The 25,994-nt window shown below is 41.4% G+C and overlaps 2 protein-coding genes across 12 annotated transcripts in view; both read left to right on the top strand.

Moving 5' to 3' along the window:
* The window catches only part of LOC115102639 (plexin-B1-like), a 56,162-nt gene extending 50,230 nt beyond the window's left edge, over positions 1-5,932 (top strand). The window contains 3 exon segments of the mRNA XM_029622782.2: positions 200-275; positions 428-502; positions 613-5,932. Coding sequence (XP_029478642.2) covers positions 200-275; positions 428-502; positions 613-717 — 256 coding nt within the window. The 3' untranslated portion in view covers positions 718-5,932.
* Positions 5,933-11,481: 5,549 nt separating this feature from the next.
* LOC115102641 (SRSF protein kinase 3-like) lies at positions 11,482-20,290 on the top strand. 11 transcript variants are annotated; one of them, XM_029622785.2, is made up of 12 exons: positions 11,482-11,658; positions 15,277-15,377; positions 16,427-16,556; positions 16,636-16,723; positions 17,030-17,117; positions 17,225-17,331; positions 17,470-17,635; positions 17,826-17,902; positions 18,318-18,425; positions 18,700-18,769; positions 18,889-18,981; positions 19,112-19,788. In XM_029622785.2, the coding sequence occupies exons 1-12, from the start codon at positions 11,606-11,608 to the stop codon at positions 19,402-19,404; spliced, it is 1,374 nt and encodes a 457-aa protein (XP_029478645.2). In that variant the 5' UTR covers positions 11,482-11,605; the 3' UTR covers positions 19,405-19,788. The 11 variants fall into 11 exon arrangements, 8 of the variants coding, with proteins under 8 accessions (XP_029478645.2, XP_029478646.2, XP_029478647.2 ...); XM_029622786.2 differs by having other exon boundaries at positions 15,274-15,377; positions 16,427-16,535; positions 16,621-16,723; XM_029622787.2 differs by having other exon boundaries at positions 15,274-15,377; positions 16,645-16,723.
* The last annotated feature ends 5,704 nt before the right edge of the window (positions 20,291-25,994 follow it).

Below are 25,994 nucleotides of genomic sequence, written 5' to 3'. Positions count from 1 at the left end.
TCAGATCTGCCTCCAGGACAAGATTAATCCCAATAAACATCAATTTGCCAATCTTAGCTGATGCATACACCTGGGTTTCCCTTCTGAACCAGCTTCTCTTTATGAATGAGTGGTGTATGAGTGTATAGCATATGGATTTTATGAAGGGTGCACTAATCTCAGACTTCCATTCCATCTCTATTTCTTTCTCTCTTTTCAGATACTATGCTGACATCAGGCAGACCATTTCTGCCAGTGACCAGGAAATGAATTCTGCTCTTGCAGAACTGTCTCGAGTATGTTACATAAAAATCAAATAAAAACACTGGTGCATGTTTTGACATACATTTTCTGCTGTAGGCCTTTTCCGTTTAATCTTTGGTTGTTTTTGCATACAGCACTTAGAAGTTATGAACCAAAGTTTTAGTATTTCCACCTTTCTTTACAGAATTATGCTAGTGAGGTGAACTACCTTGTAGCCCTGCATGAGCTGTACAAGTACATCAACAAGTACTATGATCAAGTGAGTCCAACATTTCTATCCATTGGTTTTAGAGGCCCATACTTGTCATTTCTATTTGATGTTAAACTAGTTGATGAACTTAAGCTGTTATTGGTATTGTCTCCTCCCAGATCATCACTGCTCTAGAAGAGGACCCTACAGCTCAGAAGATGCAGCTGGGCTACAGGCTCCAGCAGATTGCGGCTGCCGTGGAAAATAAAGTCACTGACCTATGATAAGAGTGGCCCTGAGACGGGACAGGCCGGGACCCTGAGGAAAAGACACCCGCTATGAGGGGGGTAGTCCGAAAGGAAAAGAGTGTGTGAAAAGGAAAAAGACCTTGTCCATACAGAGTGTGAATTCCCTCTCTTTTTTGGCAGACTGAAGGAAGTAAAGAAGGTTGAGGGGCACTCAAAGTGGTGCTCTTCTCTTTTTGCCATATCTCTGTAGAGTTACTGTGCGTAGATTCTCCCGACCAAGCTGCAGAGGAGATTTCCATAGCAACCTGACTACATTTACCCGCTCCTACTCAGTGTGTACATACATAGACATTATCCTGAGTAAATTAGCAAAGCCCTGTTGAACTCTCTGGACTGCTGCAGAGTTTCTGCAACACAAACAACGTCTTACTGGGATGAAATGGATGGATAAAGCTTACGGGACTAAAATTAATTGAATAGCACTTATTCAATTATGCTATTGTCATTCACTTGCTAATGCCTTCTGTTTCCCTGAATCACATTTTCAAAGTCTAACTTTTCTGGTATAACTATCCTTTGCAGACAACGTGTGAGGTAGTATTGTCTTCACTCGTCCTTTTCACTCCCCATCCACGTTTTTGTTTTTCTGCTTCATGTAGTTGAACACTAAAGAACAGACTGCTTTCAATACATTGTGAAAATGTTAGGTACTCCATGTGCTGGCTTTTATTGTCACCCAGCTTTGACATTCTCTATGATTTGAATGTTCCTTTCCAAAAATCGGTATGATGTACAAATAATTTTAGTGCATTTCTGATGGTAATTCTACGGTTCCCTGTAATTACAGTAGCCAAGCTGATATTTTCCGTTCTAATGCTGAGATAATGATAGACATCTCTAGCTTAAACCTCCAGAGAAATCTCAGCTAGTTAATGTTCAATCTGCAGAATGTTTCCTTCTCTTAGCAGGGTGCCAGACTTTACTACACATTATCTGTGAATGGCAGACTAGAAGGTGTTCTCAAAAAGGTGTATTTTGTGAGCAGCAGGAGCTAGTAATCAAACACAACCATTTCCAGAACTGAATGCGATCAAACAGTTTGTTTTAGAAAATGGCTGGTTATGTGTGACCAATATGACATTTTCTGTCAACACTGTGGGATGCGACGACTAACAAGCAACAGTTGTTCCTGTTTGCAGGTTTTTCCGACACTTGATTATTTAAACAAATCACGATTTAGCAGGGTGTGTATCTTTTGAATTTCGGAAGGGGGGAGATGACATTTGTCCTTCTGACTTAAAAGAAACTTGCAGAGAAAGGGGGGTGAAGTTAACATTCGGCTTCCGCTCCTCATTCTAGTATCTTTTCTCATACATACCCCCCCCCCCCAGAACTTGAAAGAGTATCTGACGCAATTACATACGATTTTAGTTCTGGGTATTCGAAATTAGTATAGTTGTAAAGGTTGAGCAAAAGGAGTATGAGATTGGCAATATAATATTGTTTATCTCATAAAACTTGCAGCATGACATGTTTTTAGTCTCAACAATGAATCCTTTAGCCCAAGGCCTCATGACTGACCTTTTTTATGACTGAAATTAAACGGTAGCCCTATTGTTTGATTTTCACTAATACAACATTTTAACCCTCAAGCTACTGACTGGAGTCATTTTGACACCATAGGTATATTTATCATAGCCCAAAGGTGGTTTATTAAAATCTTCAAATTTGTAATGACTTGTTCTTAACAAATCTAAATCCATGTTTTTAGTGTTTCTGTATCAATATGGGGGTCATTCCTCCAATTCGATGCCTTTTGGGATGTGTAATTTGGTGGGATTTTTTGTTGTTGATTTCACCTCATTTTAACATTCTGTCAAAAAAAGCACATGTTCAACTTAATAAAAAAACGTGTTTTCCCATCTCAATAGGTTAAATAATTACTATAGTAAGTGCCTATTAAGTGCCAAATAAAGTAACCTGGTTGACAATTTAACCTTAAAGCCATAAATCTCCTTGTGATGGGGGGAATGGAAGCTTGTTGTGCAACAGGGAGGGGCAATTTGAGTGCAAGCTTCAACATTTTTTTTTTTAAATATTAAAACATTTCTAGCCTGTTTATCTATGGGTAACAGGGTTGACATGTTATGCTCGACCCATTCAGTTTCCCACCAGAAAATGGCCAAAAAGAGTAGAACCATCTCACCTGTTTTTACACTCATTTCATTATCAGATGTTCAATGTTTCTTTTCAAACATTGAGTTCACATAACAGCGTTCACCTTAAAATGAGGGACTGTTTTTTTTTTTTTTACCTTAAAATGAATCACTAAATAAATAAATCAATTAAATACTTTTCAGAAATGACTTTGTCAAAGCAACAAAATAACCAGGGCTACACAATCATGTGAGAACTTTTTGGGAAGATGATGCACGGAGGGACATGTCAAAATGTTGAATTTTGGCACATTAGCAAGGCTTTATATAAAAAATATGCTTTATTGAATTGTGCATGTGATCTATATTAAAAGGGCACTTCATTGAACATAACAGGTTTTTAAAATTCAATATTGGTGCAAAATTTTGCCCTAAAATGTCAAAAGGACGCAAAAGATACTAATTTCGTGGAACAACCCGTGGACTATTCAGAAATTCAATTCCTTTTGGGATAGTTTTGACCCTAGCCAAAAACACTTCATTTTGTCTATAGTAATTTGATTTAAAAAATGACTTTTTATTTGAATCTAGGTTTCTCTAGAGACAAATACAAGTTATCCATAGGGTGGAGGTGGACCTGTATCAGTGATTTTGATCCAATACAGATCCTCTGCAGAGATACAGCTCCCCATGTAACTTACTTGCCTAACATTGTACATTTCTTTACCATGTATCGTATGACTGTACTACAAAACCAAAATAACCTTATTTTTGTGCATGTAAAAATCTGACAATGGTGAACAAAGTTTGCCAGTGGTATAAATACTTGATAGAGCTGCAATAGAGAACTCCGGTACACTCCAGCTACATAGAGAGCTGTATTGGTCTGTATTCTCTGCAAAGTTGTTATTCTAGGGCAAATCTCCCAAAAAGTATTTATTTGAATCCAGGTTTCTCTGGAGACAAAATATTAAGTTATACGTATCATTAGAGGGTGGAGGGGGACCTGTATGAGTGATTTTGACCAAATAGACTGATCACCTGCAGAGATGGAGCAGCTTATGTACTCGCCTATGGGTATAAATCAAATCAATCACATTTTATTTGTCACATGCTTTATAGGCAACAGGTGTAGACTAACAGTGAAATGCTCACTTACGGGTCCTTTTCCAACAATGCAGTTAAAGATTTTTTTTAAATAGACATGAGGAATAAATACACAGTGAATAACTCAGTAAAAATAAAGAGTAGTGGTAGCTGCAGTGTGTGTGTGTGGCATCTGGGGAGGGGGGGCAGTGTCAGTGTGTGTGCATAGTCAGTGCAAGAGTTGGTAAAAACAAAGGGAAGTCCAGGTAGCCATTTTAATTAGGTATGTAGCAGTCTTGTTTAAAAGTCTTATGACTTGGGGGTATAAGATGTTCAGGGTACTTTTGGTTCCAGACTTGGTGCATTGTTACTGCTTGCCGTGCTGTAGCAAAGAGAACCGTCTGTGGCTTGGGTTGCTGGAATCTGACAATTGTTTGGGCCTTCCTCTGACACCGCCTGGTATAGAGGTCCTGGATGGCTATAACTAGGTACGACCGTGTACAAAATCTAAATTTACCTTCGATATATGCCAATTTGCAGTCAAAACAGCTCAGAACAGTCTGTCGGTCATATTAATACTTGGTAAAACTGTAATACGGAAACCCACTACCCTCTAAAATGAACACACAGTGCTATGTATTCTCTACGGTAAATGTTATATAAATTCCTATATTCTATAGGTGCAAGCAACTTGTGATATTTTGGATGCTATACCATTTGTTTTGAGGTGACTTTGGGCATGCTTTTGAAGCATCCTGCCATAGCCTCTAACACTCCCATTGTTTTACTAACAGTGATGGTAATGCTGTCTGTGGGCTTAGTAAATAAAGTAAACGAAGCCATACATTTGGTACATTTCTTTCAGGATCACTTTTTGAAGTGAATTTAATCATTACTTTTCAATAAAATGTAGAATATTTAAAATGGTGTACCGTCCCTTTAAACGGCAGTACTTTTTACCACAAAATATGACCATTTATATTTTCAACATTCTGAAAACGAAATGATACTATAATAAAATAATGGTAAATGAGCTTTTTCTGTAGTAATGTGGATTGAATTTGGGAGAAAAGGCTGCAAATTGAATGAAGGAAACATATTTGAGTTTTTACTGAATATGCAAATTAACTCCAATTTAACTAAAATAAGTGTTTTGGTCTCTTTTTTTTTTTCAGATTACATTAATTACATGTCTAATGTTTGAAAAAGAAATAAGTTGCTATTTTGCTATGACTGTTGCTTTTTCAAATATAGTTTCTTCTTGGGGTAACAATGAACCCAGATGGTAATCGATGTATGAAAATATTTTGGTAGCTTGAGGGTTAAAATATTTTTAGGTTTTAAAATTGTATTTATTTATTTATTTTCCTGTCTGGTTGGCTGCTGGTTCGTTATCTATTCACGAAGACCAAATAATCAATGGAATTACAATGAAATCCATTGTTTGAAAGTGAGATCCGATTTCATGCAAACGCCTGTCATATTCTTCTTTGGTACTGATGACATAGTCCACAATGAATGAATTACACTTCTTTTTTAAAAATATTTTTTCATAAATGCAGTAGAAGCTTTATGTAGGCCTATATTGGTCATGTTTTGACTTTTGACCCTTTTTGATTTTCATTACTGTGTGTTTGTGGGTTGGGTGAGGGTATACTTTACAAAAAATCTAAGTATCAAAATTACGACTCGCATCCTGGGACTACTGCTTTTTGACATGTGAGTTTTTACATACATTTTTAGATGTCAAGCTATAATAAGGGAATATCTGTTTGTTAGTAATGTAGAGCAAGTTATGTTGGCGATTTTTAAAGTACATTTTTGTCATCTCTTGCCATGGACATAGCAAAAGCAATCCTTGTTTGTTTTCCTTGCTAAATTCAAACATTATTTGGATTTCCTTGTAAATACTTTAACGATTTGTAAGTAAGCCTACCATTAGCTTTCTCTAACTGTTTGATAGGTGAAATGTAACTTAATGTCATGCAATAAAATAGTCAAAATGTCAATGTAATTTGCGGTTTTGTATTTAAAGTGATCATTATAGAAATTTGCTGCCAGTTTAGGGCTTTGAGAGTACCTCTGTTATGCCGGCCATCAACTGCACTACAGCAAGGCCCTTCAAGCTGGAGTTAATCCTACCCTATATGGAGCTAGTGGCCCTATATGTCCCTAGTGGTTAGAGCGTTGGGCCAGTAACCGAAAGTTTGCTTGTTAAAATCCCCAAGCCGTCAAGGTGAAAAGTCTGTCGATCTGCAGTTGAGCAAGACAATTAACCCTAATTGCTCCAGGGTTGCCGTCAATAATGGCTGATCCCTGGCCGGGACCCCACTCTCCGAGGGTGTCTCAGGATATGCAGAAAATATATTTCCATTTCACAGCTTACAATCATACAGGTTACCCACTTGTACATGCAGTGAAACAGGACTGCGTGTACTTTTGGGGGCCCCCCACCTCGCAACAAAACATTTTAGAGGCGCCCTTCTTGACGGTGGAGAGAAATTAAAGTTAACTTCCTGCACTTACATTTGTTTTGCCATGGCGCATAGAGAACTTGCTTTAAAATTGTACAATTTTCTATCAATTCTACACATTTTGTGATGGGTTGGAAATAATTTTTTTGCTGTTTGATAGCCAAATTTTATATTATTATTATTTGGTCGGGGGCCCGAAGAGACCACTTATGTCGCTTATGCCTGGATCCGGCCCTGTGTAGAAGTGCTGGCGTATGAAGAGTAAACTGTATCAGTATCATTAAAAGCATCTTCACATCATTAAGGTCCAATTTGTCTGACACAGATTTACCATTGAACATGCATATTAGTCCAGGAGCTGGCATAATCTAAATCTGGGAAAGTGACTTTTTAATGAAGGGAACCACATGGTACTGCAGCACACTACTTATGCCATTGACTCAAAATGTGAATTGTGTTGCTTCATGTAGGCAGATGGTTTACAGTAAATGGTGTTTTTCCAATCATTTTCAGATTGCTCTATTTGTTATGCTGTACTTCCAGCCAATCATTCTGCTGTGAGATATTTACAGTATGCCTGTCTGGTGACTGGTGTGATGAAGAGGTTTAAGAGGAGCTCATGAAAACCAGATAGCCTTGGCAGAAAGTCCTCAGTGCCATGTGCTTACACTCCCCTCTAACAAGGGCCAGGAGGTTGTGAGTGTTCAAAAGTGGAAACGGTGTCACGTCAAATGAATGCAAGTCAGTGAGGTTGTGCTAATGAAGACCTTGGGGTTTAGAGGGGAAGGTTGGTGGGTGAAATAAGTCAGTGGGGCCTGTGGTACTCCCTGCTCGTGTCTACAAGAAGTAACCAAGTTTCTCTCTAGTTGCCGTACCATGTTTGGTTTTAGTCCAGTAGCATTTATAGTACAGTTACAGTAGCTGTGGCAGCACATCTAAAGATAAGTGATCATAAAAAAAACATGCTTTTGCAATAGACGTACAGAAAGGTGAGATATATTAAACATTAACCATATGTTTATTGCACTTAAGTTTTAGACCGTAGCTATAGTGTAGAGTGTACAGGGAACATTTGGATTCCTACCAAGTACTGAGGATCAATCCCCGGTCTTTATGGGAGATTAACATTTGTCTCTGTTTCAGTTCATCTTTTAACATGGCTAGTTAAAAGGTTTATGCGATACCTATGATATCCAACTTGTGTTTTATATGCACCCCCTTCTGACCCAGTTGTCAAACTCTCCTCATCACGTTTGCGTCTCAGTCAAAGAAAAGCTACAGCTGAGCCCTTGTGGGTCTGCTACTTGTGTTACCACACATTGGAACAGCAGCACTAATGGCTAACTGAGGCTTTACAGTTTATGCAGTGCCAAGATTAGGCCGTAATTCAACCAGGCCATAAATAGGAGGTGAATTATGTTTGCAGTAGAACAAGAATATTCAGCCTAAAGAAAATTCACCCAGTGTAACAGAATGAAACAAAGAGGTTATGATGACCTCTCAAACAAATCTGTCTAGTGCTAGAAATATGTTTGCCCAGGTAGCAAAATTATTCCTGGACAACTGTAGGCTACACACTTTGTGTTTTTCTGGCCCAGTATAAGCCTGGGTCTCCAGCCCAAGTCTGGTGCACATACTGTATCACCGTTAGATTAAAAAGGAGAGGCACAGATCTGGCCCACACAGTGTAAAAGTATTCATTCTAAACGATGAGGCCCACATCTGGGCCATATTGTGCAAAACGATTGTAAAATAAAAAGGTGTGGTACCAGTCTGGCCTACACACTGCACAAAGGTATGGCTGAGTTCCTGTCTATAGGACCCCGGTCCAGAAGTGGGCCAGATGTAGGCTGCCACATAACCTTAAATGGGTCTACATTAAACCAGCTACTCCCCAAATAACATTAAAATACTATGCTATTAAAATCTTCATTTAAACAAAAGACAGGAGTGGTTGTTTTATATAAAACGGATTGTTTGGATCCTGGGTGCTGATTGGTTGATAGCAGGGAGTTACTCACCACAATCCCCAGGTAATATTAACAGGCCATTTGAATTATCATTCCACTCCCCCACAGCCATGCCAGGCAATTCATAAACTTCACCTCACCTTGACAAAATACAGTATTCCCCATACTTTTAGCCTATATATTGGATTGCAACAGTTGGTGTTTGTCCAAACCTTGCTGCCTGCCTCTCCAACCTGTGCAACAATGTTGCTTTTTTTTTTTTGCAATCCCCACTGTGCCATCGAGAATGAACTTGTCTGGGTGAGACTGACAGCTTCTCTGAGCCAGGCAAATTCATTTATCAGGATCATTATAATGGATCTATCTAAAGAAATGGCAATAGAAACAAATGTGAAACTAACAAAACTGCACATAGTTTGCTGTCATTTCAGCTGCTTGTGTGCTATATTTAGTTGGCTAGATAGCAAAGTAGGAGCTAACCAGCATAGCAACATTATTTGCTTGGAATGGACGACCAGTCCGCTTGGCTGGCAACCATGCCAATAGAACGGACGACCAGCCTGTTTGGCTAGCAACTTCAGAATCCCATAACTAATGACTGGCTTTTGCCCGGATTCTGCTTTATGTCGGGCCTAAGAACAGCCCTTACGACCATGATCCACTAACCTTGATTAATTTGGACAGCCACATTAGCTTTGCCCTCATGTGGGCGCTTGCAAGCAAGCAGGTTAGGGATCAACAGCTATATTGAACTTTGATTGGTCCATCGCTCTGCGATATAGCAGAGTATTTAGCTTTCCGCAATTTTAGGTCCCGCCTTGTTCATACTTCCTCGCCCATGCATGCATCGCTCAATGCCCCCGCCCACTTCACTTATCTCTATTGAAAACGAATGGGTATTCCGTTGTTTCATCGCTCGATCGTGGATCTGGACTGTTAGTTGGGTGTTATTCACAGGATTACTCCCGGGTTCTCATGCCCCTTACTAAAACATGTTGAGTGTTTTGAAACGTTTATTGCCAATATTGTCGCATTGATTTTACAAAAGCGTTTCATAACGCTCGGACAGAAACATGGTGAGCTGTTGCAATTTGGCAACGTATTCATGTCCCAGCCATATCCCCTGTAGCTCACGTTGTTGTTGGAAATGTCCCTGCCTTTGACCACATATATTATATTTATATTGTTATGACACTGTGCCTTTTCATGTAAAAAAAAAAGAAAAAGTCTTTATCAATAAATCCTGCACCTATGAATCATCTCACCTCCCGTGCCTATAAAATCTAGGCACTGTATTATTATTTTTTAATTTCTCTCGACCTGATTTAGGTCTACAGCCTAAAGACACATAAATTAAGGATTAAGGGCTTGTAAATACGCATTTCACGGTAAAGTCTACCCGTTGCTTTCGGCGCATTTGACAAATACAATTTGATTTGAAATGTACCAATAAGTAAGGTCATAAGTCACCTTGGACCAATTAAACAGTCAACCCAGTCGTGTAGGCTATTGAAACCGAGCAGGGGGCCTCTTTCTCTCGGATCCATCAACTTTCATTCAGTTTATCGCTGTGCGCCTTGCGGTTTCTGAAGTGTCTTCGGGTGGCGTGTTGGAGCAGAGTGTTAACAGCCCAGTATTAATCACAAAGAGCAGAGCCATGCCTGAGACCTCACCCTGCTCCACCCTGTATCGTGACCGTGGATATTTTTACCCTCTCTTCAATTCCATGAGTGGGGTGGAAACATACTGATGAAAGTGTACGAAGTGTAGCTTCCCACTGAGTTGACTTCCCGCGGTGGCCATCAAGCAATTGACAGAAGTGAACTCAATGACACAAGACTCGTTTGATATAGCCCATATATCTACTTTTACTGTTCCTAATTAGATCAAATCAGATATAGCTTATTATATAATTAGATAAAGCTCTTTATGACTGCACCATAGAAGGAAAAATCTAATGCAGTGTACAGCACGTGTCCAGTGCAATACTCTTGTGCTACGTGGTTTTACTTCCTCATGCCGAGATTACTGTAACTCTTAGTTCAAAATTATGCAGCTTGGTTTTTAACAGGCACCAGAAAATGTAACCATTTGAAATCAAATTAAATGGTATGTGTCACATGCGGCCGAATAGAACGGGTGTATACTTAACTGTGAAATGCTTGCTGACGAGCCCTTCCCTACTATGTATAGTTTAAAATTAATAATAATTAAAAAACAAAATACACACGAATGGAGCTATATACAGGGAGTACCAGTACCAGGTAAATGTGCAGGGTATGAGGTATTTGAGGTAGATATGTACATGAAGGCAGGGAAAAGTGACTAGGCATCAGGAGATAATAATAAGAGTGAAATAAAGAACAGAGTAGCAGCAGCATATGATGTGTGTGTGTGTGTGTGTGTGTGTGTGTATTTAAACACAACTATTTTAATTTCTCTACACTGGCCACCAGTCACTTTTAGAATAGATGTTAACATTTTAGTAATCATGTTTAAGGCTTTTTTTTTGTTGCCCCATCCTATATCTCAGATATTTTATCTCCCTGTGAGCCAGGACACAGCCTGAGATCCTCTGACAGGACACTGTTGACCATTCCAAAGTCTAGGTTGAAAATGACAGGAGACTGGGCATTTGCATTAGGGCCCCTAGACTTTGCAATTGTCTACCAGAGGAGATCAGGCTTGTGCCTATTTTTAAATCTCTGCTGAAGACACACTTTTATAAAGATGCTTTTCATGTATGATTTCAATTCATGATTTTCAATTTATGATTTCAATTTATGTTTTTCATTCTCCTTCCTCCTGTCTTTGTTTCTTTGTTAGTACTTTTATCTAATTATATTTTTTATGAGGTGAAGCATTTTGTTACTTGCATTGAAAAGGTATTATTATTATTCCTTGTTTTGATATATCATACTGTACAGGTATTTGCACATGGTGGGAAAAGGGGTGCCCTGGCGTTCCTGTGAGATCATGAACTGTTGGACTGGGGTCGTTAAACCCCCCAGTAACCCCACACAGCTGTCATTTCCTCTTCCCTCTACCCTTTCACAGCTGTGGAGAGATATACAGAGTGGGGGTGAAGGGAAGAAAGAGCAAAAGAAGAGGACAGAGAGAGAGAGTTGGGGGGGTTGGGGATTTCCATGTTTAGACCTGGCCGGCTCCTCATACATAAACACTGCTGACTGGTCACAGGCAGTCAGTCCTACTGTATACAGGCTCTGTATACTCAGTCATGGAGAGGAATATGTGCTCAGCTCAGACTTCTGTACAGTTGGCTCAAAAAACGTAAGTATCATCTGTTCTCACTTTAAGTATGCCAGATCTAGAACAGTACACTGACTTGATTATTACTAATTGAAAGGTGCACCTCTAAACCTGTAACCTGGCTGCCCACTAAATTGTCAGTGAGACACACCTGTTACCCATAGCAAGTCACAAAGTCAATGAGTGGAAGTTTGGTATTTTTTTTATTAAGAAATATTTTTGAGGAACAGGTCTTAACCAGAGGACTTTAACCCTGTGTGTGGTTGTTAGCTAGCCTGGTGCCAGTCTCTTTAGATAACATTCCACTTCTTGCCACTCCTTGTCATTGACAAGGAGACCAGCCTTTCTGCCATCTTCAAATATGAACATTCTATCATTACTGAGATTGAGGAGAACAGAGGAGCTGATCCTGATTCGATAACCCTCACAGCTATCCTCCAATCACAACGATTATCCAAATGTTTTACAATGGGTGGGCCTAATCCTGAATGCTGATTGATTAAAACCACATTCCAGCCGGTGTCTATTCCACAAATGACCACCAGCTAAATCTATGACGCTAAAATGCCTATTTACTCTGTTCCATCTGACTGTGCAATCCACTGTCTCATCAGCTATTTATAAACATGATCTCCACTATAAAAATCATCTAGACATTATCTCACATTTATTTTAGACTAACATTTAGTTTTCAACATATTTGTATAAACTTTGCTGTCTGTCTCTCCAACATTTGCAACATTATTTCAATATTCAAATTCGATCTCCACTTGTACCATCGTAATGAACGAGTCTGGAATCAGGACCAGACAGACAGGCAGGCAGCGTTTCTCAACCAGTCAAAATCATGGATCAGCTGGCATCATTTTTATGGATATATACAAAGAAATGTAAATTGAAAAAAGGTCAAATGAAACGAAGTGCAGCAAGTTTGCCGTCTTTCCAGCTTCAGTTTGAAGTGATTGTGTTAGCTCTTTTGAACAACAGTGTCCTGACGAGGGAGCACATGTTTTATGCCAGACAAAATCACACCTCATCAACTCATTGTTAGGGATGTATCCAAATGTCTACAGAAAACAGCTTAAACAAAGCAAATGAAGCTACTTTGCTGTTATGCTGGCTTTTTGACGTGACTGTAAATTAGCCGTAGTTGGCTATCTAGCAATCAAGAGATAAGAACGTTGCCAGCCTGTATGGCAATGGAACATCTCGAACGAACGACTGGGTCGCGTCCATAGATACAGAACAAAAAGACTGAACGACTGGGTTGCACCTCTAGCAACTGAACCGATAGAATGAACGACCAGCCCTAGATTTGTGACGGGACTATATCTTCAGGACTATATCTTGTGGAAGGATGAAATAGTATGAATAAATTCATAAAATGTTTTTAATTAAAATATGTCAATCATTATTTGAATATGTTGGTAACCCGTTGTATAAAAGTGATAATGCCCTCGAAGCCGGTGTTTGGAGGATATATTGGCAACACCCTTGCCAATCTATCCTCCAAACACCAGCTTCGAGGGCATCATCACTTAATTGGTGCTGGATAACTATTTTTCACCACAGAACATGTTGGTATCTGGTTGCTAAGCAAACATTTTTTTGTCCAGATGATACCAATCTGTCAAAAGTTGCTAGCTGAAGTCTAACTTCTCAAACTAAATACATACTGCAATTCTAATCACAAAACCTGGCTGGTTTGATTGTAAGCCTCAAAATACAATAACTTGCCTAGTTAACAGCTAAATGTTTGTTTTTGACTTTGTTACAATTATAATTCTATTTTCGAGGTTCCACATGTTTTCATGGAAAATATGAATGTTATTATTTCCATCGACCAATGAGCAATTCTGCCATAAACCCAGCTGCATATTGAACATTGACATTGCCTCAAGGCTAGTCTCTGTGGCAATGACATGGAGAGGCAAGAAGTGGAATGTTAGCTAAAAAAGACTTGTACCCAGACTAGTTGTTTGCCTCAGTAAATGGAAACCAATTTATAGCTTGACCCTAACCTTTTTTTCCATGGCCAAAGAGGCAGGGGCTCCATGTATAGCTCGCCTGGCACACAATGAGAATGTGTGCATTATTTTAGTGCCTCTGGAGGTGAATGACAGTTTAGAGTTTCACTGGGTCTGTCACAGTGTCAAGGACCTGGGCCAATATCCACGCGCTGAACTGGAGCCACAACATTCTGAGAGACTGTCCTGGAGAGGATATTTGACTATAAATAAATTATTCAGAAAAGGAGCAATAATTGACAGATCTACACAAGAAAATATTTATAGTACACTAACCTGATACAGCATATCCTAATGAATTTGACCTTTGCCTCTTTTACGGAGGGTCACAGTGAGGTACATGTAGTCAGTGGTGATTTTAGCATGTAAATCTTGGTGGGGCAAAAAACTAATAATACGTGGGATGCTTGCCAGCAAAGCCACTACGCAACACAACACTAAACAATACATTAATGGCACTGTAACGGTGACAAACGGTGCCCACAAACTGTTAGATCCTACAAAAAGCTGTCCCAACATCTTACCACTGCTACACCTGGCTATCAGCGGAGCCTTGTCTGGCAGCGAAACAGTTCAATCAGCCTCATTTACTGCCAGGGTGAGGCACATGGGCTACTAACAGCTTACTACACAACATACACTTAGTATTACTTTCTTAGCTACAGTATACATATCTCCCTGGCATATTATGTCATTTTGGCAGCAGCATACAAGATGTTTTTGGACTCACTTTGTTGTGCTGTGCTCACTTGAACAGGAAGGTGGCATGGCGGTCCTTCATGGGCAAATTTTGTCGTCAAAGTCTGGCTTTCTCTGGATTTATGGTGCTTTCAAGACAACTGGGTTGAATCATGATGACATCATTGATCTTTAGGTCGTAGCTCTAGAAAGATGCCCGAGTTCCCGACTTACAATGACGGTTCAAAATGTAAATGCTGAAAATGTATATCCCAGTCGGAGCTCGTTTTTTCCGGAATTCCCAGTTGTCTTGAACTTTTAAACTTGGAAAATAGACACTTAATCCCAGAGTTGGGACACAGGGCCACTGCACTGAATAGCAGGCTAGTGATTTATTTGCTATGCTTGCAGTTAGCCATTGTCACTGATTCTTTCCAAACCACTCATTGTTCAATTTGCGATTTCTACCCTGTTGTGTAATGTTTATGTCCAAATGGCCGATGAGCACCGAAACATTTTATCTATAATTTCTCTTCGTTATTTCTCTTCTTACGACATGGATTAAAAAGGATTTGCCAGTAGATTGCCAACTTTATTTCAATTTTTTTTTTTTTTAAATGTGCCGCTCAAAACAGGTGGGGCAGGTACCCCACCTGCCCTGAATGACGGGTTGCCACCGCATGTAGTCCATCTGGCTGTAGACTATAGTGGCATGTCTATTAAATGTCTGAGACCCATTCTGAGTCCTGTCAGCTGGGTATCCATGTGAACACCCAGGGAAGTGTCTAAAAGTAGTCTCACCCTGTCTGCTCCCAGCAACCCAACACTGACTTAGACACAGAGGGGTCACATCTCTGGCCTGTGTGGGATCAGATAGGTTGACGGTGTGTGTCTTTGTGTAAGTGTATTAGCATGTGTGTGTTTGTTGCAGCAGTAAACCTGGGACATCCAATGGACTTGATAAGCAGAATCGTTTGGAACAGCTAGAGCCAGAGGAGTCACTGGACAGAGAGGACCCCCGAGAATACTGCCATGGTCTGATATGGGTCTACTCAATCTGTCTTTCTCCTTACATGTCTTGTTGTCCTATTCACTCCTTTCCAGCATACACATAGTCTGTTTGTGTTGAGTACCGTGTTTACACAGTAAATACAGTAGTTGGAGGCCTTCCGTGGCTAGTAAAACTAAATGCATGCTCTTCAACCGATTGCTGCCCGCACCCACCCGCCCGACTAGCATCACTACTCTGGACAGTTCTGACTTAGAATATGTGGACAACTACAAATACCTAGGTGTCTGGTTAGACTGTAAACTCTCCTTCCAGACTCACATTAAGCATCGCCAATCCAAAATTAAATCTAGATTTGGCTTCCTTTTTTGCAACAAAGCCTCCTTCACTCATGCTGCCAAACATACCCTTGTAAAACTGACTATCCTGCTGATCCTTGACTTCGGCGATGTCATTTACAAAATAAAGCACCACTGTGACCTGTATGCTCTTGTTGGCTGGCCCTCACTACATATTCGTCGCCAAGCCCACTGGCTCCAGGTCATCTATAAGTCTTTGCAAAAATCACTGAAGCTGAAGTCTTATATCTCCCTCTCTAACTTTAAGCATCAGCTGTCAGAGCAGCTTTCCGATCACTGTACCTGTACACAGCCAATCTGTAAATACCACACCCACCTCATCCCCATATTGTTATTTATCCTCTTGCTCTTTTGCGCCCCAGTATCTCTACTTGCACATCATCATCGGCACATCTATCGCTCCAGTGTTAATGCTAAATTTGTAATTATTTCGCCTCTATGGCCTTTTTCCTGCCTTACCTCCCTATTCTTCTACATTTGCACACACTGTACATAGATTTTTCTATTGTGTTATTGACTGTACGTTTGTTTATGTGTGACTGTTTTTTTTGTTGTTTTTTTGTCACACTGCTTTGCTTTATCTTGGCCAGGTCGCAGTTGGAAATGAGAACTTGTTCTCAACTGGCCTACCTGGTTAAGTAAAGGTTAAATAAAATACAAAATAAAATAAAAGTTGGAGTAATAACTATTTTCTATCATCCTGTATGTCTCAATAGGGGGGTACCACCCTGTTCACATTGGAGACACCTTCAACAGGAGATACCAGGTTCTGTCTAAGTTGGGCTGGGGATACTTCTCCACTGTATGGCTCTGCTTGGACCTCAGGTTCATTCACTATGTTGCTGTGTGAGGATTTACTCAAATATCTTCTTCTTGACATATAGGAAAAGCTCTAGTGTGATTAAAACAGTCTCTGTATGTGCAGATTGGGCAGGCGAGTGGCCGTGAAGGTTTTGAAGAGTGGAGAAGGATTCACACAGGCTGGGCAAGACGAATTGACTCTGCTACGCTGTGTGAGTCTCCCTTCTTGTCTCTCTTCATTTCTCTTTCTCTGCTTCCTCTATCACTTTCTCATCCTCACCCCTAACTCTTCTCTAAGGGCAATAGGGCATCCATGAGTAACACTTTTTGCTCTTAGTCCACATGTTATTTATCTGTCACTACCACTAATTCACATCCACCCATGCTTTCATGGTTCATTATTTTTCTCCCTTGTCTCATACAGACCCATCTCTCTCTATTTAAACAAGTACTCAACCAGTATAGTCCGGACCCTGACTTTGACCTCTCTCACCTGCCTCTGCCCCTCTCCCCCTCAGGCCAGTGGTCCCACTGCTCGTCACCTCCAAAGCCGGAGGATAGTCCAACTGCTGGATGAGTTTAAGATAGCTGGGGTCAACGGGGTTCGTATCCTTTCTCAGACTGCATAGTCATGAGATACACACACACACAAACCTGCAGCAACATTTGACACCGTAGGGAGCGCGTTTGGTTCCTTGACCTCCTGTGTGAAGATGTATGCCTAGTGCTGGAGCTGCTAGGACCAGACCTCCGCTGTTGGCAAGTCTGTTTTGGAAACCCAGGGCTATCGCTGTCTTGGGTCAAACAGGTCATTGCTCAGGTAAAAGAGTGACAGAGTTCATAGTATGAGATGAGTAGAAACATTTGGGCTGTCATCGAATCACTACACTAATGGATGCAACTTTAGTTTGATGCAGGAGTAGTTGGAGTTCACAGTGCCATCACTCTTTCCCTGTAGGTTCTTCAGGCATTGGACTACCTGCACACTCAATGTAAAATCATCCACACAGACATCAAGCCTGAGAATATACTGTTATGTTTGGAGGAGCAGAACCCAAAACAGACAGCAGGGGGCAGTGCCTGTCCATACCCTGGGAAAGATGCCAAGTCAAGGAGCACAGCAGGTAGTGTTCACTGTCCAGCTACAAGTCATATGACTGAATGGACCAGAAAATGAATCTGTTTACTGTACATCAAGGCTAGTATTCCATTTCTATGTCACTTCAGATTGTCTGTGTCCAGTATGCTGTTGAAGTGTTTAAATCAGATCATAACCCTATACTGTATGTTGTTTATCTCTTACTGTCTATTCAGAGAAGGACCTGGTCACTCCCATCAGTCTGAAGAAAATCACAGTAAAGATTGCTGACCTGGGAAGCTCCTGTTGGGTGGTGGGTATGATCAGTCAGTCAGAGATTGTGAAATAGCGTCCCCCATGCAATTACTACAAATGCCTCATTTACTAATTTCATGTTGTACATTGCTCTCTGTTACTCTTTTTTTGTGTGTAGTCATTAGCACAGTAAACATGACCCAATTTTAGCTCCAAGAAGCAGCCAATTTCAAAACCCGCAAAAGTAGATTGTGCTGATTTATTGGTGCGCGGAACCATGTTGCACGCCATAGTTTAAAAACTCAGTGGAAAGCGCTAAAACATTGACATCATATCGGAATTACGACGTCTTTATGAACCGTTGCCATTCGTATTCAGTAGTTGGTTGCAAAATAAGAGTAACTCATGTGGGATACTGCCCTGGGGTCAGGACTGTATTTCACACGCTGCCTTTGCTATGTGTGACATCCCAGTACAAACATTTCTGTGAGGAGATTCAGACCCGTCAGTACCGCTCACTAGAGGTTCTATTGGGCTCTGACTACGGCCCACCAGCAGACATCTGGAGTGTAGCCTGTATGGTAAGAGAGACCAACCACCATACAACCAACACACCCGCAACAACACTTATAGTCTGCATCTGTTTACAGCTTCACTGAAGTAAAACCATTTTATCTCCTGTCTCCTCTGATTCACTTGCATCACTTAACTCTTGGGTCGTTCAGTTACCCTTCCAGTCTACCAGCACTCTTTACGTCAAGACAAATTCACCCACTCCTTTAGCACTACGCTTATACGATAGATGCCACTACAGAATAGTTCCAGGCAATTCAATTCTTCTTCTTTTTATTCTAGGCTTTTGAGTTGGTCACTGGGGATTCATTATTTGAGCCCAAAGCTGGGAAGACCTTTTCTTTAGAGGAAGGTATGTCGATATTAGGCATGACAAATATTGACATAGGATTCAATGGAGATAACATTGTGTCCACTTTGTGACTTTTGCATAATTGTTTATCCAGTGGGGTTTTGGTTCTGTTCCTCCAGACCACATCGCTCACATAATAGAGCTCCTTGGTAAAGTCCCTGCAGCAGTAGCCTTGTCTGGCAAGTATTCCATGGAGTACTTCAATAGCAAAGGTGAGTGAAGGATTTGCTTTGAAAATCATCAATTGATGTAAATGTTGCAGATTCTCATTATTTTATTCAATTTTTTATTTTGTTGTGGTACTTTTACCCAAATTTCTCCCCAATTTCGTGATAACTACAGTCTTGTCCCATCACCGCAACTCTCCTAAGGACTCAGGAGAGATGAAGGTCGAGAGATATGCGTCCTCTGAAACACAACCCTGCCAAGCCACACTGCTTCTTGCACTGCTGTCCATACCCTGGGAAAGATGCCAAGTCAAGGAGCACAGCCGCACCAATGTGTCGGAGGAAACACCGTCCAGCCTGCAACCAAAGTCAGCTTGCAGGCGCCCGGCCCGACACCTTGAGTCGCTATGGGTCACCTTGAGAGTGCAATGGCTCAAGGAAAACCTGGCTGGCCAAACCCTCCCCTAACCCAGACGACACTGGGCCAATTGTGTGCCGCCTCATGGGTCTCCTGGTCACGGCCGGCTGTGACACAGCCGATCGAACCAGGTTCTGTAGTGACGCCTCAAGCACTGCGATGCAGTGCCTTAGACCGCTGCGCCACTCGGGAGGCCCCCTTGCAGATGCTCATTTTGACAAATCATAGTGTACTTTTTTGTGAAGTCAAACCTACAAAGAATACATTTTCTTTCCAAGTCACAAAGCTCTCTTGTACTTACCTCCACTGTCTTTCCTCCTCTCTATTATGTGTTCTTCCAGGTGACATGCGTCATATCGGAGTGCTGCGGCCCTGGGGTCTATATGAGGTGTTGGTGGAGAAGTACCACTTCATGCTGAAGGAGGCCTCTCTGTTCTCTGACTTCCTGTTGCATATGTTGGACTTCCAGCCGGAGAGGAGGGCCAGTGCTGCCCAGTGTCTCCTGCACCCATGGCTTAGCTCCTGAACCCTGGCCCTGGAGCCAACTTGATACCAAGCTAGTAGATAAATGTGTTATGTAAAAGTGTTATGCAGAGACAAACACAGTGGTGCTGAGTCACTAAGACTATGGGAAAGATATACAGTATACATTTTGCCAATTGGCTCGATGCCAATGTTCCGGGTGAAATGTACTATTTTATGTTCATTCATTAAGTAAGACTAGATTTGTCTCTTCTGATAAATGTATGGGGCATTTGATTATCTGTAGTGTAATGAATGTATGAAGTACAAACTTATATAAGTGTTGTGTGATTTACTGAAATGTAGTACTTGTGCTCAAGACTTTCCACAGCTGTGCTGCACAGTGCACTGCACCAATTGTACTACTGTATATTTGTAGTTATTTTTTACAGCATACAATAAATCATGTTTTGCTAGAAATGTATTGTTTCCATTGTCTCTTTTGGGCTTACATCTGCATGCCTTCTCTTTTTCGTCTACTTGTAGTTTCCCCAAGATGGTGGTAGGTACTTAGTGCAAGATGGCGTCGACAAAGATGGTCGCCTCGCTTCGAGTCCTTAGGAAACTATGCAGTATTTTGTTTTTTTAATATATTATTTCTTACATTGTTACCACAGGAAATCTTAAGTCTTATTACATACAGCCGGGAAGAACTATTGGATATAATAGCGACTTCAATTTACCAACATTACGATCCCAAAGCGGATCCTCTGTTTGGACCACCACCCAGAACAATGGACCTAATCCCAGAAGCCGACCCAAAACAACGGTGCTGCAGAAGGGGCAGACGGAGCGGCCTCCTGGTCAAGCTCCATAGACGTGCACATCGCCCACCGCCCCCGAGTATACTACTCGCCAATATCCAGTCTCTTGACAACAAGGTAGATGAAATTCGAGCAAGGGTTGCCTTCCAGAGAGACATCAGAGATTGAAACATTCTCTGTTTCACGGAAACATGGCTCTCTTGGGATATGTTGTCAGAATATGTTCAGCCACCGGGCTTCTCCATGCATCGCGCTGACAGAGATAAACTCTAGGGGTGTATGCTTCATGATTAACGACTCATGGTGTAATCATAACAACATACAGGAACTCAAGGGCCGGATGGATGGCGGCATTCACGCAAAACTGAAAGCGTAAACCACCACATTTAACCATGGAAAGAGGTCTGGGAATATGGCTGAATATAAACAGTGTAGTTAATTCCCTCCAAAATGCAATCAAACAAGCGAAATGTCAGTACAGGGATAAAGTGAAGTCCCAATTCAACGGCTCAGACACAAGACGTATGTGGCAGGGTCTACAGGAAATCACGGACTACAAAAAGAAAACCCGCTACGTCACAGACATAGACGTCACGCTTCCAGACATACGAAAAACCTTCTTTGCCCGCTTTGAGGATAAGCAGCGCCACAGTCGCGGCTCGCTAACAAGGACTGGACCCCCCCTCTCCTTCTCCGTGTCCAACGTGAGTAAAACATTTAAACGTGTTAACCCTCGCAAGGCTGCTGGCCCAGACGGCATCCCTAGCCGCGTCCTCGGAGCATGCGCAGACCAGCTGGCTGGTGTGTTTACGGACATATTCAATCGCTCCCTATTCCAGTCTGCTGTCCCCACATGCTACAATATGGCCACCATTGTTTCTGTACCCAAGAAGGCAAAGATAACTGAACTAAATGACTACCGCCCCATAGCACTCCCTTCTGTCATCATGAAGTGCTTTGAGAGACTAGTCAAGAATCACATCACCCCCACCTTACCGGCCACCCTAGACCCACTTCAGTTTGCATTCCACCCCAACAGGTCTACAGATGATGCAATCGCCATCACACTGCACACTGCCCTATCCCATCTGGACACGAGGGATATCTGTGTAAGAATGCTGTTCATTGACTACAGCTCAGCATTCAACATTATAGTACCCTCCTAGCTCATCATCAAGCTGGAGGCCCTGGGAAATTGGGACCTGGACTTTCTGACGGGCCGCGCCCAGATGGTGAAGGTAGGAAACAACATCTCAACTTCGCTGACCCTCAACACCTGGGCCCCACAAGGTTGCTTGCTCAGCCCCCTCCTGTACGTCCTCTTCACTCAGGACTGCATGGCCATGCACGCCTCCAACTCAGTCATCAAGTTTGCAGACAACCCAACAGTAGTGCACTTGATTACCAACAACGACAAGACATCCTACAGGGGGGAGGTGAGGGCACTCAGAGTGTGGTGTCAGGAAAACAACCTCTCACTCAACATCAACAAAACAAAGGAGATGATTATGATTACTTCAGGAAACAGCAGAGGGAGCACCCCCCTATCCACATCGAAGGGACAGCAGTGGAGAAGGTGGAAAGTTTTAAGTTCCTCGGCGTACACATCAGAGACAAACTGAAATGGTCCACCCACATAGACAGTGTGGTGAAGAAGGCGCAGCAGCGCCTCTTCAACCTCAGGAGGCTGAAGGAATTCGGCTTGTCACCCAAAACCCTGACAAACTTTTACAGATGCACAATTGAGAGCATCCTGTCGGCTGTATCACAGCGGCACCACCCTCAACCACAAGGCTCTCTAGAGGGTGGTGCGGTCTGCACAACGCTTCCCCGGGGGCAAACTACCTGCCCTCCATGACACCTATAGCACCGGATGTCACAGAAAGGCCAAAAATATTATCAAGGACAACAACCACCCAAGCCACTGACTGTTCACACCGCTATCATCCAGAAGGCGAGGTCAGTGCAGGTGCATCAAAGCTGGGACCGAGAGACTGAAACCCAGCTTCTATATCAAGGCCATCAGACTGCTAAACAGCAATCACTAACTCAGAGAGGCTGCTACCTACATTGAGACCCAATCACTGGCCACTTTAATAAATGGATCACTAGTCACTTTAAACAATGCCACTTTAAATAATTCCACTTTAATAATGTTTACATATCTTACATTACTCATATCATATGTACGGTATATACTGTATTTTATACCATCTATTGCACCTTGCCTATGCCGCTCGGCCATCGCTCATCCATATATTTATATGTTCATATTCTCATTCACCCATTTAGATTTGTTTGTATTAGGTAGTTGTTGGAAATGGTTAGATTACTTGTTAGATATTACTGCGCTGTCGGAACTAGAAGCAGAAGCATTTCACTACACTCACATTAACTACTGCTAACCATGTGTATGTGACTAATAAGATTTGATTTGATTTGATTTAGGTTAGTTGATTATTCTGATCAGGGCTAGAGTAAATGTAATGTGCTTGCTTGCCAGATGTCGGATTTGTTTCACTAGATCTGTTCTATGCTAACAGAATAATGATCAAGCTTCACTGGCTCATACTGAATTACATTTACATTACATTGTAGTCATTTAGCAGACACTCTTATCCAGAGCGACTTACAGTTGTCTTAAGATAGCTAGGGTGAGACAATCACATATCACAGTTGTAGTACATTTTCCTCAATAAAGAACTTATCAGAAAAATCAGTGATAGCAGAGCACATTAAATACAATTTGATCCAAACTAAATGTGCGTTTAAATTGATATTATAATTTATAAGGTATGGTTTTCCATCTGTTAAGACAAAGGTTTGTTTTTGTCTGGATTTCCAATAGAAGTAGGTCATGTCATTCTAGAGGTTATGTTGGAAGACAACATTGTGTATGGAAGAAGAACATCAGGGCTATGTAAGAGGGAGCTCTTTAATGGAAAAATAATAATCACATTTCTTTTACAAGCATATACATATGAAATATAAAAATGTCTTTAAGACAAAAAGATGCAACAACCAACCATTTAGGAGCAATCTCATTCTTGAGCGAGCATTAACAATTGAACATCAGAACAGATAAGATCACTCTCTGAATGAACTTAGATTGAACCCAAATACACTGGAACTGTATGCAAGTACAGCAATTAGGTCCCGGAAGAAAAACTATATTACACTTATTTGATTAGGGAAAGATTTTGTATCAATGTGAAGCTGTACAGTAGACTTACCATCGATGAAGGTAATATTGACAGTTCTTGCTCTCTATACTGTATATGCTGCAGACAGAAGCATAGAAGGCTGGATAATCAACTGATCCAGCTATAGGCCCGACACTCCAGCTCTGGGCTGAGCTTGTAGATGACCCTGTAGCCACACTCTGTCAACAGCCGCTGACATTACTAGGCCACAAAGTTTGATTATTTGGCCTACAGAACATACACAAGACATGGGTTTTTATGCAACATTAACATGTGCCGGATGTGATAAAGCATTGTTCAGGATGATTGATTTGTTGAAATGTACAATTGTCACAACATCTTCATGATTTGGCACAGTTTAACTCACGAAAAGCAGAAGAAGCCAAACTCGTGACCAACGCACTTGTCACAGCCTTCTTTGGAATGATGCTCCCACCTTGAAGAGCATGTCTTTGTACGTGCATTTACAGTGGGGCAAAACAAGTATTTAGTCAGCCACCAATTGTGCAAGTTCTCCCACTTAAAAAGATGAGAGAGGCCTGTAATTTTCATCATCGGTACACTTCAACTATGACAGACAAAATGAGAAAAAAAATCCAGAAAATCACATTGTAGGATTTTTTATGAATTTATTTGCAAATTATGGTGGAAAATAAGTATTTGGTCACCTACAAACAAGCAAGATTTCTGGCTCTCACAGACCAGTAACTTCTTCTTTAAGAGGCTCCTCTGTCCTCCACTCATTACCTGTATTAATGGCACCTGTTTGAACTTGTTATGAGTATAAAAGACACCTGTTCACAAACTCAAACAGTCACACTCCAAACTCCACTATGGCCAAGACCAAAGAGCTGTCAAAGGACACCAGAAACAAAATTGTAGACCTGCACCAGGCTGGGAAGACTGAATCTGCAATAGGTAAGCAGCTTGGTTTGAAGAAATCAACTGTGGGAGCAATTATTAGGAAATGGAAGAAATACAAGAACACTGATAATCTCCCTCGATCTGGCGCTCCACGCAAGATCTCACCCCGTGGGGTCAAAATGATGACAAGAACGGTGAGCAGAAATCCCAGAACCAATGACCTGCAGAGAGCTGGGGCCAAAGTAACAAAGCCTACCATCAGTAACACACTACGCCGCCAGGGACTCAAATCCTGCAGTGCCAGACGTGTCCCTCTGCTTAAGCCAGTACATGTCCAGGCCCGTCTGAAGTTTGCTAGAGAGCATTTGGATGATCCAGAAGAAGATTTGGAGAATGTCATATGGTCAGATGAAACCAAAATATAACTTTTTGGTAAAAAGTCAACTCGTTGTGTTTGGAGGACAAAGAATGCTGAGTTGCATCCAAAGAACACCATACCTACTGTGAAGCATGGGGGTGGAAACATCATGCTTTGGGGACCAGGGCGACTGATCCGTGTAAAGGAAAGAATGAATGGGGCCATGTATTGTGAGATTTTGAGTGAAAACCTCCTTCCATCAGCAAGGGCATTGAAGATGAAACGTGGCTGGGTCTTTCAGCATGACAATGATCCCAAACACACCGCCCGAGCAACGAAGGAGTGGCTTCGTAAGAAGCATTTCAAGGTCCTGGAGTAGCCTAGCCAGTCTCCAGATCTCAACCCCATAGAAAATCTTTGGAGGGAGTTGAAAGTCCATGTTGCCCAGCAACAACCCCAAAACATCACTGCTCTACAGGAGATCTGCATGGAGGAATGGGCCTAAATACCAGCAACAGTGTGTGAAAACCTTGTGAAGACTTACAGAAAACGTTTGACCTCTGTCATTGCCAACAACGGATATATAACAAAGTATTGAGATAAACTGTTGTTATTGACCAAATACTTATTTTCCACCATAATTTGCAAATAAATTCATTCAAAATCCTACAATGTGATTTTCTGATTTTTTTCTTCTCATTTTGTCTGTCATAGTTGAAGTGTACCTATGATGAAAATTACAGGCCTCTCTCATCTTTTTAAGTGGGAGAACTTGCACAATTGGTGGCTGACTAAATACTTTTTTGCCCCACTGTACCTGTTGACATGAAATGGAGATAAAAAGCAGGTTGGCATTTATTGTCATGAATCTTGTTCTGGAGGCAGCTCCGTAGAGCTGTCCCTATAACTGGCACATCCACAAAGCCATA

Source organism: Oncorhynchus nerka, linkage group LG20, assembly GCF_034236695.1.
Source record: "Oncorhynchus nerka isolate Pitt River linkage group LG20, Oner_Uvic_2.0, whole genome shotgun sequence".
In the NCBI taxonomy this organism is placed as follows: domain Eukaryota; kingdom Metazoa; phylum Chordata; class Actinopteri; order Salmoniformes; family Salmonidae; genus Oncorhynchus; species Oncorhynchus nerka.
Note: the sequence above shows the minus strand (reverse complement) of the source record. Positions and strands in the feature narration are given on the sequence as shown.